This window comes from Eptesicus fuscus, chromosome 8, assembly GCF_027574615.1.
Source record: "Eptesicus fuscus isolate TK198812 chromosome 8, DD_ASM_mEF_20220401, whole genome shotgun sequence".
Lineage (NCBI taxonomy): Eukaryota > Metazoa > Chordata > Mammalia > Chiroptera > Vespertilionidae > Eptesicus > Eptesicus fuscus.
Window position 1 is genome coordinate 6,773,904 of NC_072480.1, and position 13,584 is coordinate 6,787,487.

Genomic DNA, 13,584 nt, shown 5'->3' on the forward strand with positions numbered 1-13,584 from the left:
TATAAGTTAAGGGTCAAGTACTGCTTAGTGACAGGAAAGAAATAATGTTTAGAGAGAGGAGAGATTTTCTCATCTTGAATGTCAAAGATGAGAAGAGTTTGAAGGAACAGTGAATAGTAATTAGTATCCACTGCTACAAATATGTCTTTGCTAAAAAGAAGCTTTGGGATTTGGTGACTAAAAATTATTGGTCAAAACTGGAAACAGCCCAAATGTTCACCAGCAAGAGAATAGGTAAACCAATTGTGTATCTTCATACCATGGCATACTACTCAGCTATTAAAAGGAATGATTACTGTTATACTGAACAACATGGATCAATCTCAAAAACATTATATTGAGGAGAAAAAAAGCCAGACACAAATAGAACACAATGTGTAATTCCATTTATATGATGACCAAGAATTGACAAAACCAATCTATGGATGATAGAAATCAGAAACAGGATACCCTGGGGATGGTGGGAGGGGGTGTGGTGGTGGGGAGAATTGACAGTAAAAGAGCACAAGATAATTTTCTGATGTGAAGAAATAGTCTTACCTTGTTTGAGGATAGTTACAATTGCCATAACTTACTGATTTGAAAAGTTAAGATCTATTCTTAACGAGAATACTAAAATAAGTCATTTGTCAAAGATGGGAGATTGAACATCTGAATTTGCTTGCTTTTAAATTCCCACTAGTTTATGGAGACATTCATTTACAAAAGCAATTGTTAATACATAGAGAACACAAGTATAAAATTTTCAAAACAGAAATATGAAATGGAGGACCAGCAAGCCCAAGAAATAAAATCTACATGGTCAGTGGAAGAAGTCATAAAATAGATCAGTTTGTACTTGAGAATCCTAAAATGCTCAAAAATGGGAAATGAGATTGAAGGTGGGCTAAAAATAAAGGGTTGTTTAAAAGTGTTATGTAAAGCAGACTTATTTCCCAAATCTATCTTTGGGTGACTACTCCCCCGCCATCAAGGTTATACGTTTATTCGCTGGAGAGGCTGAAACAGAAGTTCCCTAGACTAAGGGACATCAGGCATTGTTGAAGGTGGGATCTCTTTCATAAACAAGGGCTTAAGTGATCATCTATCTACATTCTAAATATTGAAATTACCGGGCCTCTTTTGTAACTCAGCTCCAGAGTATCAGACAAGTTAAAAAGAATCTGAGAATCTGAGTTCTGAGAAATGTGATTAGCCTATGATTTAAAAACAAACAAACATTAACAACAAAAACCCCTGCAAATTCAAACTAGAACAGGTCAGAAGGCTCTGAGAGTGATGTCTCCAAGGAAATTAAATTAATAGACTACCTGATATGTTTACCACACTTAGAGATTTAGATAATTGGGGAAATTTGAGTTTGAATTTAGGGATAAGTACATAGAAAACTATGAAAACAAGTAAACAAATGATTATTACCTCCTAGGAGAATGAAAAGTTGAGAATGAAAGAAAAAATAATCAGAGTATGATATATGTATGAAAAGCATTTACATGGCCATAATAAGTACTGAATATTGATTTAGCAAAAATTATGAAATTGTGACATAACTGTAGTTAAAAGAGATATGGTAAAGGGTGTGAATGTATGGGGAGGTGAACGGGCAGAATAGGTAGTAAAAAAATAAATCCTCCTCTTTCATAGAAAAAAATGAATAGATAATGACTTAAACTGAAAGATCAAAAGTAACAATATAAGCATGTTGTTGAGGTAAACACTGAAAGAAACAGTTTTAAAAGTTGTCTCCAAAGAGTGGTACATGAAAAATGACATGAAAGTTAATGTTTGACTCTTTAAACCATAAGCATTCAGTAACTATGATTTTCAAAAAAGTAACCAAATAAAACAAAATAATAAAGGTATTTGCAAAGAGAATTTTATGAAATTAGATTGCAGTGGGTTGAACTGAATGAAAATTGAGACTGTTCTCAGGATTCTGAATAGGATAAGGAGGGGTAATTAGTATAGCTGCTTGATTGAAAGATAGGATTAAGGAAAAACTGATGGTTTCCTTGATGATGATTATTTACATAGGTAACAAATTGGTTAGTCAGTTTGCTCAAAACAGGAATGAGATTAAAGAGAAGAAAAGCAGTGAGAAGAGTTTGCTGAGGTAAGAGGGAATAAATGAGGTATTGTTTCAAAGTCCCATATGAAGTGGTGGATGTTGAAATCAAAATCAAGGTTAAAGGATTAGCTTTGAAAAATAATAGAGCCCTGGCCAGTGTTTCTCAGTGGTTAGAGCACTGGCCATACAACTAAAGGTCATGGGTTTGATTCCTGGTCAAGGGCACATACATGGGTTGCAGGTTCGATCCCTGGCATCAGTCTTGGGAGACAACCAGTGGATGTGTCTACACATCAATGTCTCTCTCTCTCTCTATCTCTCTCTCTCTCTATCTATCTATCTCTCTATCTCTTTCCCCTCCCTCCTTCCCCCTGTTCCACTCTCTCTAAAAATCAATGGAAAAAATATCCTTGAGTGAGGATTATCAACAACCAAAAAATAGAAACTTTTTTTTTACGATGAAGGAAAGGATTATTAGAAGAATTTATGTCAAATAGCTTATATTAAGCAATTTTCTCATTGGCAGTGGTAGCTAAGTCATCTGTTGAGAAACTGGCATCATTTTTATGATCTGAGATTGGGAGCCAACCAGAGAAAAAAATACAAAGAATGCTGGGTAGCAATTTTGGGAACCTAGCTGAGGATAAACGTATGTATTAGCACATGTTACCGTAACAAAACACCACAGACTGGGTGTCTTAAACAGTAGACATTTATTTTCTCACAGTTTTGGAAGCTGGAAAATCTACAATGGAGGCACCAGCACGGTTTGGTTCCTGATGAGGACTCTCTTCCTGGCTCGCAGACAGCCATCTTCTCATTGTGCCTCACAGGGTGGAGTGAGTGAGAGAGAGCTCTCTGGTGTTTCTTCCCACAAGAACAACAATTTTACTGGGTCAGGGTTACACCCTATGACCTCACTTAACTTTAATTCTTATTGCAAAACAGTCACACTGGAGGTTAGGGCTTCAACATATGTGTTTGAAGGGGACACAGTTCAACCCATAGCATGTATAATTTAGCACTGTAGTTTGAGTTATTTTTTTTTTTCACTTATATCCAACAGCCCAAGAGCAAGAGAGAAAACAGACATTTGAATTGATCCAAATTTGGGGACTAGCATGATAAAAGATCAAGGTGGCAAACAAATTGAAGGGCTGGTGAAAGTATGGCTAAAATGAGTATGGGTTCCAAGCACAGCACAAAGACAAGAGGGAAAGGACCAGGTTTAGATTAGGGAAGGGTTGAGGGGCAGAGATTGTTAGGCTTTGGGGCAGAGTCCTCTCAGGTCTGGAGGGTGGAGAGCAAATGGGAACTCTTCTGTAGCAGAGTTTCTGTGAGTTCAGTACTTCCTTGGGGCATAATTGATTGTTTCTTCACTTTCAACTTCAATGACAATGAATGAGAATTAACAAACTGGAGATAAAATTTAGGTTCATTAGTGGTAGCAATCATCACATTTTTCTTTCTTTTTAGACGATTAAATACATTGAACAAGTGTGCCTCAATGAAACTTGATGTGAACTTCCAAAGGAAAAAGGTAGGTGTCTACATCTTACTAAGACCATGGCTATACCAACAGAAGAGTCTTGCATTCATAGATTAAAAACAACATGAACCTAAGCAAAATTATGAAAGGCCTGACCATCTACATTTATTCTCTAAATATCCCATCTTATCATAATCATTGAAAGTTAAGTAAGTCTGTTATAAACCCAGGCCGAGGTCTGTTTGTTTCATCATCTTATTTTGCTTTAGTTTTTATCAGAGGGTTTGGATAAAGAAGTAAAAGGTCTTAATTCTTCATGGTAATTTTTCAGAAGTTTGTTAAGGTGCAAACAATCCACTCCATATGAGAGTCAAATACTCCACAGGTGTTAGTAGATACCTGTGAATGAAGAGAATGCAGAAAAGTGTCTGTGAGTCCATACCAAATGTTTTCTACTTCGTTCTTTCCCATGGCATTTTATTTCAGGTACATTTCCAGATGTATTCATTCTTAGGCAGGTTCACCATAGACTACCTCATTTAATTCATTGCAGTAGGGATTCTCTATTTCCTAGATAAAGAAAATAAAACTTGAATAGGTTAAATCATTCATCCACATTCTTTTTTTAACTAGTGGCAAGAGCAGGGTTTCAACCTCAGGCATGTCTAACTCCAAAACCGAGGCTTCTAACCACTGTGCTGAAAGACCGCTCTTTCTCACTGAATTGATCCTTTTAGGAAATTCAGAGTTCAGGTGGTTGACTGCCTTTTTTCATTTCACATCCACAACATGTAACAAATCAAATTTCAGTATATTTTGAAGAAGCAGAGAAAATATCTTAGAGTCAAAAGAAAGTGTTCTTTATCCTGGTCTTCACAGGAAATCATTAAACCCAATGGATTTTAAGTTACTCCTGAGTAACTTAATGTTTAAAAATAACTTTAATTTAAATTTCTGCTCTAAAATAGTACCCAAAAAATGCAAATGAATTTTGGTTGACCTCATTTTAAAAACAATTTGGAGTTTGAGGTATAAATCAAAGATTTAAGTTAGAGAGATAAAATGGTGAAAAACAATATCCAGAGAAATATTAAAACATGAGCAATTTGTCCAGATTAAAGACAAATTTTAAATGTAGGAATCAATATCTCAACAACTGTCTGGCTGAATAGAGCCCTGAGAAGCATACATGCTATTTGAAGCATGAGGGTCAGATCTTTTGATTGTAACAACAACACATGGTTCTCATTATACTGAACACAGCCACACCTGAGTGCCTAAAGTGTGTCTAGCCTATATGGCTGCCTATACAGACCTTCAGCTGCAGTGTTTACAAAGGAAAGTGCCCCAAACTAATGACATGATTTGTTTTCAACCAAGTGGAGTAATTATATTCTCACTCTAACACCAGCCTTTCCAAACCCATATTTGAGATAGGTTTGACTAACATTTGTTAGACTATTTATGTGTTACCTTCACAAAAGTTCCCCTGCTTAGCTATAGGCCTCACCAATGCATGCACTTGAATAAAACATTGTAAACTGGGCAGTTATACCCTGAATTTTCAAATAAATATTTCCAACCTGTGGTCTTCGCCTACTTGTGAATCTCAGGAATGACTAGCATCTGGGGCTGTGGTCTGAGCAACTATGCGGGAGACCCTGTGTGGTGGCACATGTTCCCATGATATGCTCCTTACACAAGTCATAGACTATTTCTTCATTTTATAATAAACTAGAGGCCCAGTGCACAAAATTCATGCACGGAGGGGCAGTGTCCCTCAGCCCAGCCTGCACCCTCTCCAATCTGGGACCCCTTGAGGGATGTCCGACTGCCTGTTTTGGCCAGATCCCAGTAGGATTGGGCATAAACGGGCAGTCGGACATCCCTCTCACAATCCAGGACTGCTGGCTCCAACTGCTTACCTGCCTGCCTTCCTGATTCCCCCTAACCACTTCTGCCTGCCAGCCTGATCACCCCCTAACCACACCCCTGCCAGCCTGATTGATGCCTAACTGTTCCCCTGCCAGCCTGTTTGCCCCTAACTGCCCTCCCCTGCAGGCCTGGTCCCCCCCAACTGCTCTCCTCTGCAGGCCTGGGTCCTCCCCAACTGCCCTTCACTGCAGGCCCGGTCACCCCTAACTGCCCTCCCCTGTAGGCTTGATTGCCCCCAACTACCCTCCCCTGCTGGCCTAATAGCCCACAACTGTCCTCCCTTGCAGACCTGGTCCCTCTCAATTGCCCTCCCCTGATGGCCATCTTATGGAGGCCATCTTGTGTCCACATGGGGGCAGGATCTTTGACCACATGGGGGCAGCAATCTTGTGTGTTGGAGTGATGGTCAATCTGCACATTACTCTTTTATTAGATAGGATAGAGGCCTGGTGCATGGGAGGGGGCTGGCTGGTTTGCCCTGAAGGGTATCCCAGATCAGGGTGGGGGTTCCCTTGGGGAATGGGGCAGCCTGGGCGAGGGGCCTGTGGTGATTTGCAGGCCAGCCACGCCCCCCAGCGACCCTAGCTGAGGCCCTGGTATCTGGGATTTATTTATCTTCTACAATTGAAACTTTATAGCCTGGATCAGAGCCAAGCCTTCTGCTTGCTCCATGGCCACAGCCAATTTTGTTGGAATTTATTTATCTTCTATAATTAAAACTTTGTAGCCTTAAGCAGAGGCCTGGGCCAACCAGGGCAGGTGGAAAGCTTGGCTTCCTCCATCTCCCAGGGCAACCCTAGCCTCCTGCTCTCTCCAGCTCTGTGGCTGCTGCCATTTTTCTTGGAATTTATTTATCTTCTATCATTGAAACTTTGTAGCCTTGAGTAGAGGCCTGGGCCAGCAAGGGCAGGCGGAAAGCTTGGCTTCCTCCTTTGCCGGGGAAACCCAAGCCTCCCACCTGCTCTCTGTGGCTGTAGCCATCTTGGTTGGGTTTATTTGCATATTTGCTCCTGATTGGCTGATGGGTGTGGCTGGTGGGTGTGGCTTGTGGGTGTAGCGGAGGTACGGTCAATTTGCATATTACTCTTTTATTAAATAAATACAGAACAGGAATAATAGATTGATCACCCTGCCAGCCAGTGGCCTGGGCCTCCCTCTGCGAGGTGATCATGGGGTGATGGCACCCCTCACTACCACCACAAATGATCAAAAATAGTAAGTGAAACTTGAGACCCGAATGCCGTGTGAAACTTCAGTCCACTTTAGAATTAGTTTATTTGGAAGAAAACTAAGCCACATTTCCTCTGGCTATGTACCCATTTTAAGCAATCCAAAAAATATAATCTTCATCTCTAATCTGCAGAGACCCAGACATGCATAATTCTGCAGAATGTCATCCCCAAATGGCCTGTCTGGGCCACAATTATTCTCCTCTCTTTGGGGCTATTGGGCCTATGAAAGTACTTTATGTGCTTGCTCAGCCATTTGTGTTGGGAGCAAACACTCACACATGCCTATTGTGTCCTAGGCACTGTCCTCATTATTAAGTCCATGTAACAGATATGGAAATTAAAGGGCAGAAAGGTAAGAACTTGCCCAAAGCCACTCACAATTAGCAGAGTCGGAATTTGAACCCCTCCTTGCCTTTCAAAGATCAGTGTCTTGAAATATATTGGGGCCTGAATGAGTGGCCCTTGGCCAGAGACATGGAAGTGTTTCCTCAGCAAAATATAGTTATGTATTTTTATTGTTGTTTTCAGAAGAGAGATGTTTCTTGCCATATGTACTGAAGTCCATGATTTATTTAATACTAGTGGCCCAATGCACGAAATTCATACAAGGGTAGGCCTTCCTTCCCCCAGCTGCTGGCACCAGCTTCCCTCTGGCTGCCAGCACCTGGGATCTGGGCTTCCCTCTGGCTTCTGGCAACTGGCCCCATCCCCCGCCTGCACCTGCCTTGGCCTGGCACTGCCCATGTAGGCCACCACTCCTCCTTCCCCCTAGATTGATCACCTTCCCAGCCGGTGGCCTGGGCCTCCCTCTGCGAGGTGATCATGGGGTGATGGCACCCCCACCACCACCACCACCAATTGCATTGCACCCACCTTGGCTGGCCTGGCACCAGTGTCATAGTGTGGTTGTCCAGTCAGCCATTCTGCTGTTCGGCCGTTTGGTCGATTTGAATATTACACTTTTATTATTATAGATCTTCACGGACATTTATCTCTGGATTTCTCACTGTGAATGAGTCATGAATCTTATTGCTCTACTTCGCATTTTCTTCTTGTTTGATTTTGTCTGAAGAGTGTGGTGAGGTGATCCAAGGAAGAAAAAAAAGTCTAGATGAGGATAGAAGCCTCATCATATTTAGTAATGAGTTGTGCACTTTTCTCATACATTAAATACCACTTTTAAAGCATGGGGAAAAATGAAATCGTACCTGCCTTCCCACAAGATAACACCATAAGATTTTCTCCTTGCAGAAGATTCAAGATTACATTCCTTCTCTGGGAGAGTTAGAGGGAGAATGTGTTCTCAATCTTGGCCACAAATCTTACTGAAATACTTGTAAAACCCAGCCAAGAGGCATTTCAAGAGCCAATGGACACCAGCTGTCCCCCTGCCTCTGGCTTCATGCTCCTCCCCAGGCAGCATTGCAAGTGGCACATTCCTGCTTCTGAGCAGGCAGACCCAGCCACTCAGCTCTATCTAACTTTAATGGAATATAACTTCTGAAATCTCTATGTAACTATGGATTAGCTGCCTCTTTCATCTGTAGACTCATGTGGACTCCTTCCCAGTGTAAAGATATGGTCAAATTTCTCTTAAAAAAACAACCAACCAACCAAGCAAACAAACAAACAACCTTCCTTTTGCAGTGTCTGGTTGGCATTTGTCTCTGAGGAAGATATAATTTCAGCTAAGAATGCTCTCTTTTTTATTTAAAAAATAAACATTAGAGCTTCATCTAAATGGAAAACAAGGTACACGCAAGCACTACTTGTTCTCAGAAAAATGTTTCTTCTTCAGTATTTCCCACAAAATCTCCACTTGCTTTATGACAACATTGAAATTCCCTAATTATGGTTAGTGTTTATGTGATATGACTCCTATTCAAAGTTAGAGAGTGGAAACTCCAAAAGGCTGTGTGTTAAATGAGGAAGGAGAATGGCATATATGTGCCCAGGACTCTTACCTAGATTTCCCATGAGAGAAAGAGGCCTCCAAATAAGTTTCTAATTTAAATTATCCTACCTAATAAAAGAGTAATGTGCAAATTGACCATATCTCTGCTACACCCACAAGCCACGCCCACCAGCCAATCAGGAGCGAGTATGCAAATTAACCCAACCAAGATGGCTGCAGCCACGGAGAGAGCAGGAGGCTTGGGTTTCCCGGTAATGGAGGAAGCCAAGCTTTCCACACACCCTGGCTGGCCTAGGCCTCCACTCAAGGCTACAAAGTTTCAATTATAGAAGATAAATAAATCCCAACAAAAATGGCGGCAGCCACAGAGCTGGAGAGAGCAGGAGGCTTGAGTTGCCCCTGGTGATGGAGAAAGCCAAGCTTTTTACACATCCTGGCTGGCCTAGACCTCCACTCAAGGCTATAAAGTTTCAATTATAGAAGATAAATAAATCCCAACAAAAATGTCTGTGGCCATGGAGCAAGCAGGAGGCTTGGCTCCACTTAAGGCTACAAAGTTTCAATTATAGAAGATAAATAAATCCCAGATACCAGGGCCTCCGCTTGGGTCGCCGGGGGGCATGGCCGGCCTGCAAACCACCACAGGCCCCTCGCCCAGGCCACCCCACGCCCCAAGGGAATCTCCACCCTGATCTGGGACACCCTTCAGGGCAAACCAGCCAGCCCCCACTTGTGCATCTGGCCTCTAATAGCCTATCTAATAAAAGAGTAATATGCAAATTGACCATCACTCCAACACACAAGATTGCTGCCCCCATGTGGTCAAAGATGGCTGCCCCCATGTGGACACAAGATGGCCAGCAGGGAGGGCAGTTGGGAGGGACCAGGCCTTCAAGGGAGGGCAGTTGGGGGCAATCAGGCTAGCAGGGGAGGGCAGTTGGGAGGGACCAGGCCTGCAGGGGAGGGAAGTTGGGGGCGACCGGGCCTGCAGGAAAGGGCAGTTGGGGGGGACCCAGGCCTACAGGGGAGAGCAGATGGGGGGACCAGGCCTGCAGGGGAGGGCAGTTAGGGGTGACCATGCCTGCAGGGGAGGGCAGTTAGGGGTGACCAGGCCTGCAGGGGAGGGCAGTTGGGGGCAAACAGGGTGGCAGGGGAGCAGTTAGGCATCAATCAGGCTGGCAGGGGAGTGGTTAGGGGGTGATCAGGCTGGCAGGCAGAAGCGGTTAGGGGCAATTAGGAAGGCAGGCAGGCATGCAGTTGGGAGCCAGCAGTCCTGGATTGTGAGAGGGATGCCTGACTGCCCATTTTGGCCCGATCCCACCAGGGCAGTCAGACATCCCTCGAGGGGTCCCAGATTGGAGAGGGTGCAGGCTGGGCTGAGGGACACACACCCCATGCATGAATTTCATGTACTGGGCCTCTGGTAGTTAACATAAAGCTCTCTGACATTGTGACCAAGGTGGACAGAAACACAGAAACGATGACTAATTGCCACCTTGCAGCAGCATCTCCTGGCCTTGGTGCCATCAGCGTTTTCAAGGAGCTGCAATTTTTAAGAGGCATGGTCTCTATCCCCTCTGTATTTCATGCCCCTGTATCTCCCAGCAAATAAGACACCCCTTGGAAGCTTCCTACAGTAGAGTCAAATAAGATAAAAATTACATTTCATTACAGCATTCATGTACCTGGAGAGGGTCATTGTCTTGAATTAAAGATAATTGCATGTGAATGTCCTAGAACTGTAGGCTGTTTGATTTGGAAAGGACCTTCCATCTTTTTCAACCTCCAGTTCACTTCATGATTTACTTCTTAGAGCATCCCTCACAAGTCACTCAACCTTTGCTTGTAAGCATCTAGACATGATGAGTTCACTACACTGCAAGGCAATTTGTTTTATTCTAATCACTAAAGCTAAAAGCTGATTCATTGTAAAGTTGTCTATCTGATCCCAGCTATTTTCTGTGAAGAAGCACAGAATTCAGATTTCCCCTTTCATATAGCAACCATTTAGCTCTGTCTTCTACACTGAGGGTCATCCAAATATCCCCCCCAGTTTTATAAAGAAAATTGTGTTACTTACTGGTGGGGAGAAGTCCTCATCCCCACCTGTTGCTCGTGGGAATGGATTTCTTGTGATATCCCAAGAAAAGGAATTTTCGGAGACTCACACAAGAGGATGAAATATTGTAGAAAGCTTTATTTCTGTGGAATCAAACGCCTGAGTTTCCAAAGTCCCATTTCCCTTTGCCCAGCCATAAAAGAAGTGTTGCTGTGGCTTCAATAGGGTTAAATTAGAGCCATTGTCCAGAGTTTCCTTTCCATGTTGGAGCAATCCAATACAGCATCAGGCTAGCTTAGCTTGTGTTCCCCACTTCAGTCCATTAGTCCATTGCATGTGGGGTCTGCATGGCCATGGGCTATGGGCAAATGCAAGAGAGCCAAGAGCCACAAGAGAGAGCAAGCCCCTTTGTTTAGGGGATTATGTATTGCCCAATTTTCAAAGTGTTGCAGTGATCCTACACATTCTGGTCTGGCCAACAATCTCTGTTCCCAGGTTTAACTGACAGGCAAGTACCTTCCCTATGCCATCCCAACTTCACAGAGCATGCACCTATCTCCTCTTTGTTGGACCCCTTCCCCCAGTGTTTTGCAGGGAATGGGCCAATGGTTCCCTAGGGAGTGTGAAATTGCAGCTTCTTAGTGAAGCTGCCCAAATGACATGCCTATAATGTCTGGTCTCCCTTTGCTCCTTTTTTATTATTAACTAGAGGCCTGGTGCATGAGATTCGCACTCTTGCAGTCCAGGACCTCTCAGGGGATGTCCACCTGCCAGCTTGATTGGGCCTAAGCCAGCAGCCAGACAACCAGTCGTTTTGACATTTGGTCAATTTGCATATTAGGGTTTTATTATATAGGATAACTAGGTAATTACAAGATAGTAGTTGTACTGGGACTGAGTCATACCTTTTTTTTTTTTTTTTTTTGCTACAAGAACAGAGTCAACTAGTTGTGACAGAGAGTACATGGCCTGTAAACCTATAACATTTACTATCTGACACTTTACAGAAAGTTTTCATACCTATGCATAATCTAGAACAGTTTCTCAAACTGTCTGTGGTGAGTGACTGTTGTTTTTGTTTTGTTTTTAATTTCCAGTGTGCTACTGACTGAGGTACTTTAGTAAAATTCAGTACAAATGAATTAATGATTAGAAATATGAAATTAAAAGAGTTACAGGAAATAGAAGCCTAAATGTCTTATTATTAGACTTAGTAGACACAAAGTTGCATTCTGATAAATACAATCAGAACAAATAAAATAAGGAGTACAAAATAATTATAAATTAACATTTTTAGTGAAAGTGTACATATAGGTAATTAATATAAAGAATTATAATTGCACTTATAACATTTTTGTTGTTCAGCTGTCACAATTAAACAAAAAGTTTACTTTGAGATAGCAATTCCCCATATTAAATCCCTGTACTCAGACTTTGATTAGACATATGACTGTATTTATGACATTGAGCTTCTTGTTTCTTATCTAGTTTAGGTTGGATTGACAACACTACTCACAGGAAGGAATGTATATCTAAAATTTTGTTTTGTTTTGTTTTAATACTAATCATTATAAAGAAACCAGTCTCATAGAGTATGTTTACTGGAATAAAAAAAGAGGTTTAAAACTATTCCTTCTTACCTTTTTTCAAAATGAAACAAGTGTTTCTATATTTTCAAATTTCATCTTTAACCCTCCATCACTAGCCAATTCCAACAATTATCTTTTTGCAAAACAATGTCTCCTGTATATTATGCACTTCGAGTTATGATAGATAAACTAATCTTAAAATGTACACAATTGTAATGTGGAGCTACTGTGCACAACACCCACAGTTGTAACATGTGTCCACTGATCACAAACTTGGATATCCTGGCCTTTCCAAATGGTGACAAACAGTTTAATGCTTACTCTCAAAGTCTATACTTATCTCATTGAAGACTGGTAAGTTTTGGGACTGGCAACCTCTTGACCACATTTTGGGTAACACTGCTCTAAAGTTCCTCCTTTCTAAACCAAACTATTAATTCTGTCAATCATCCTTCACATTCTGATTACCCTTCTCTCAAAATGTACCCCTTCCCATGTGCCTCTTAAAATGTTGCAATTAGAACATAAGCTCATACTTCCTGAGGTGTGTGACCAGTGCACAACACAGTGGCGCTCCAGCCTTCTGAATATTTTTTAAATATATTTTTATTAATTTTTAGAGAGAGAGGAAGGGAGGGAGAGAAACAGCCATTGCCTTCCTCCTTCATACCCCCTACTAGGGATCGAGCCTGCAACCTGTGCATGTGCCCTGACCTGGAATTAAACCTGTAACCTCTTGGTGCATGGGACGATGTTCAACCAACTGAGCCACACCAGCAAGGGCTTGAAATCCATGCTTCTGGTCATGCAATCTAGAGTTGGTGACTTAGTTTGGTAGCCATATTGCATGGTTAATTCACACTAAGCTTAAATTTGCTACAACTCCCAAAGCTATGAATAGCAACTGCTGTTAAACCAAGTCTGTTCTATCGTACACATCCTGTGGTTGATTTTTAAAGTTAGGTCCTTATATTTTACTTCATGAAATGTCATCTTATTTAGGTTATCTTCTATTCTGTTAAGATCTTTATACATCTCCATGTTGCCAGTCTATAACATTGATAATTACTTTTATCTTGCATTTTAAGGTTTATATTGTATTTTCACATATAATCTCATGTAGGCAAATTGACATAGCATGCTTGATATGCATTATTATCATTTCCATTTTAGAGATAGAAAATTGAGTCTCAAAAAGGGTGCCTTGCTCATGATCACTTAGTGAATTACCTTGTATCATCATCATATTTTAAACACATGAGTTGTACTGGCTCATTCAAGTTATTCTTAAAGTAGG

At 41.6% G+C, this 13,584-nt stretch overlaps 1 protein-coding gene across 1 annotated transcript in view; it reads left to right on the forward strand.

Annotated features, from left to right (window-relative positions):
• STARD13 (StAR related lipid transfer domain containing 13) overlaps positions 1–13,584 on the forward strand; it is a 208,038-nt gene that overhangs the window by 150,007 nt on the left and 44,447 nt on the right. Inside the window, exon 4 of the mRNA XM_008160312.3 lies at positions 3,545–3,608. Coding sequence (XP_008158534.2) covers positions 3,545–3,608 — 64 coding nt within the window. The remainder of the gene's footprint in view (positions 1–3,544; positions 3,609–13,584) is intronic.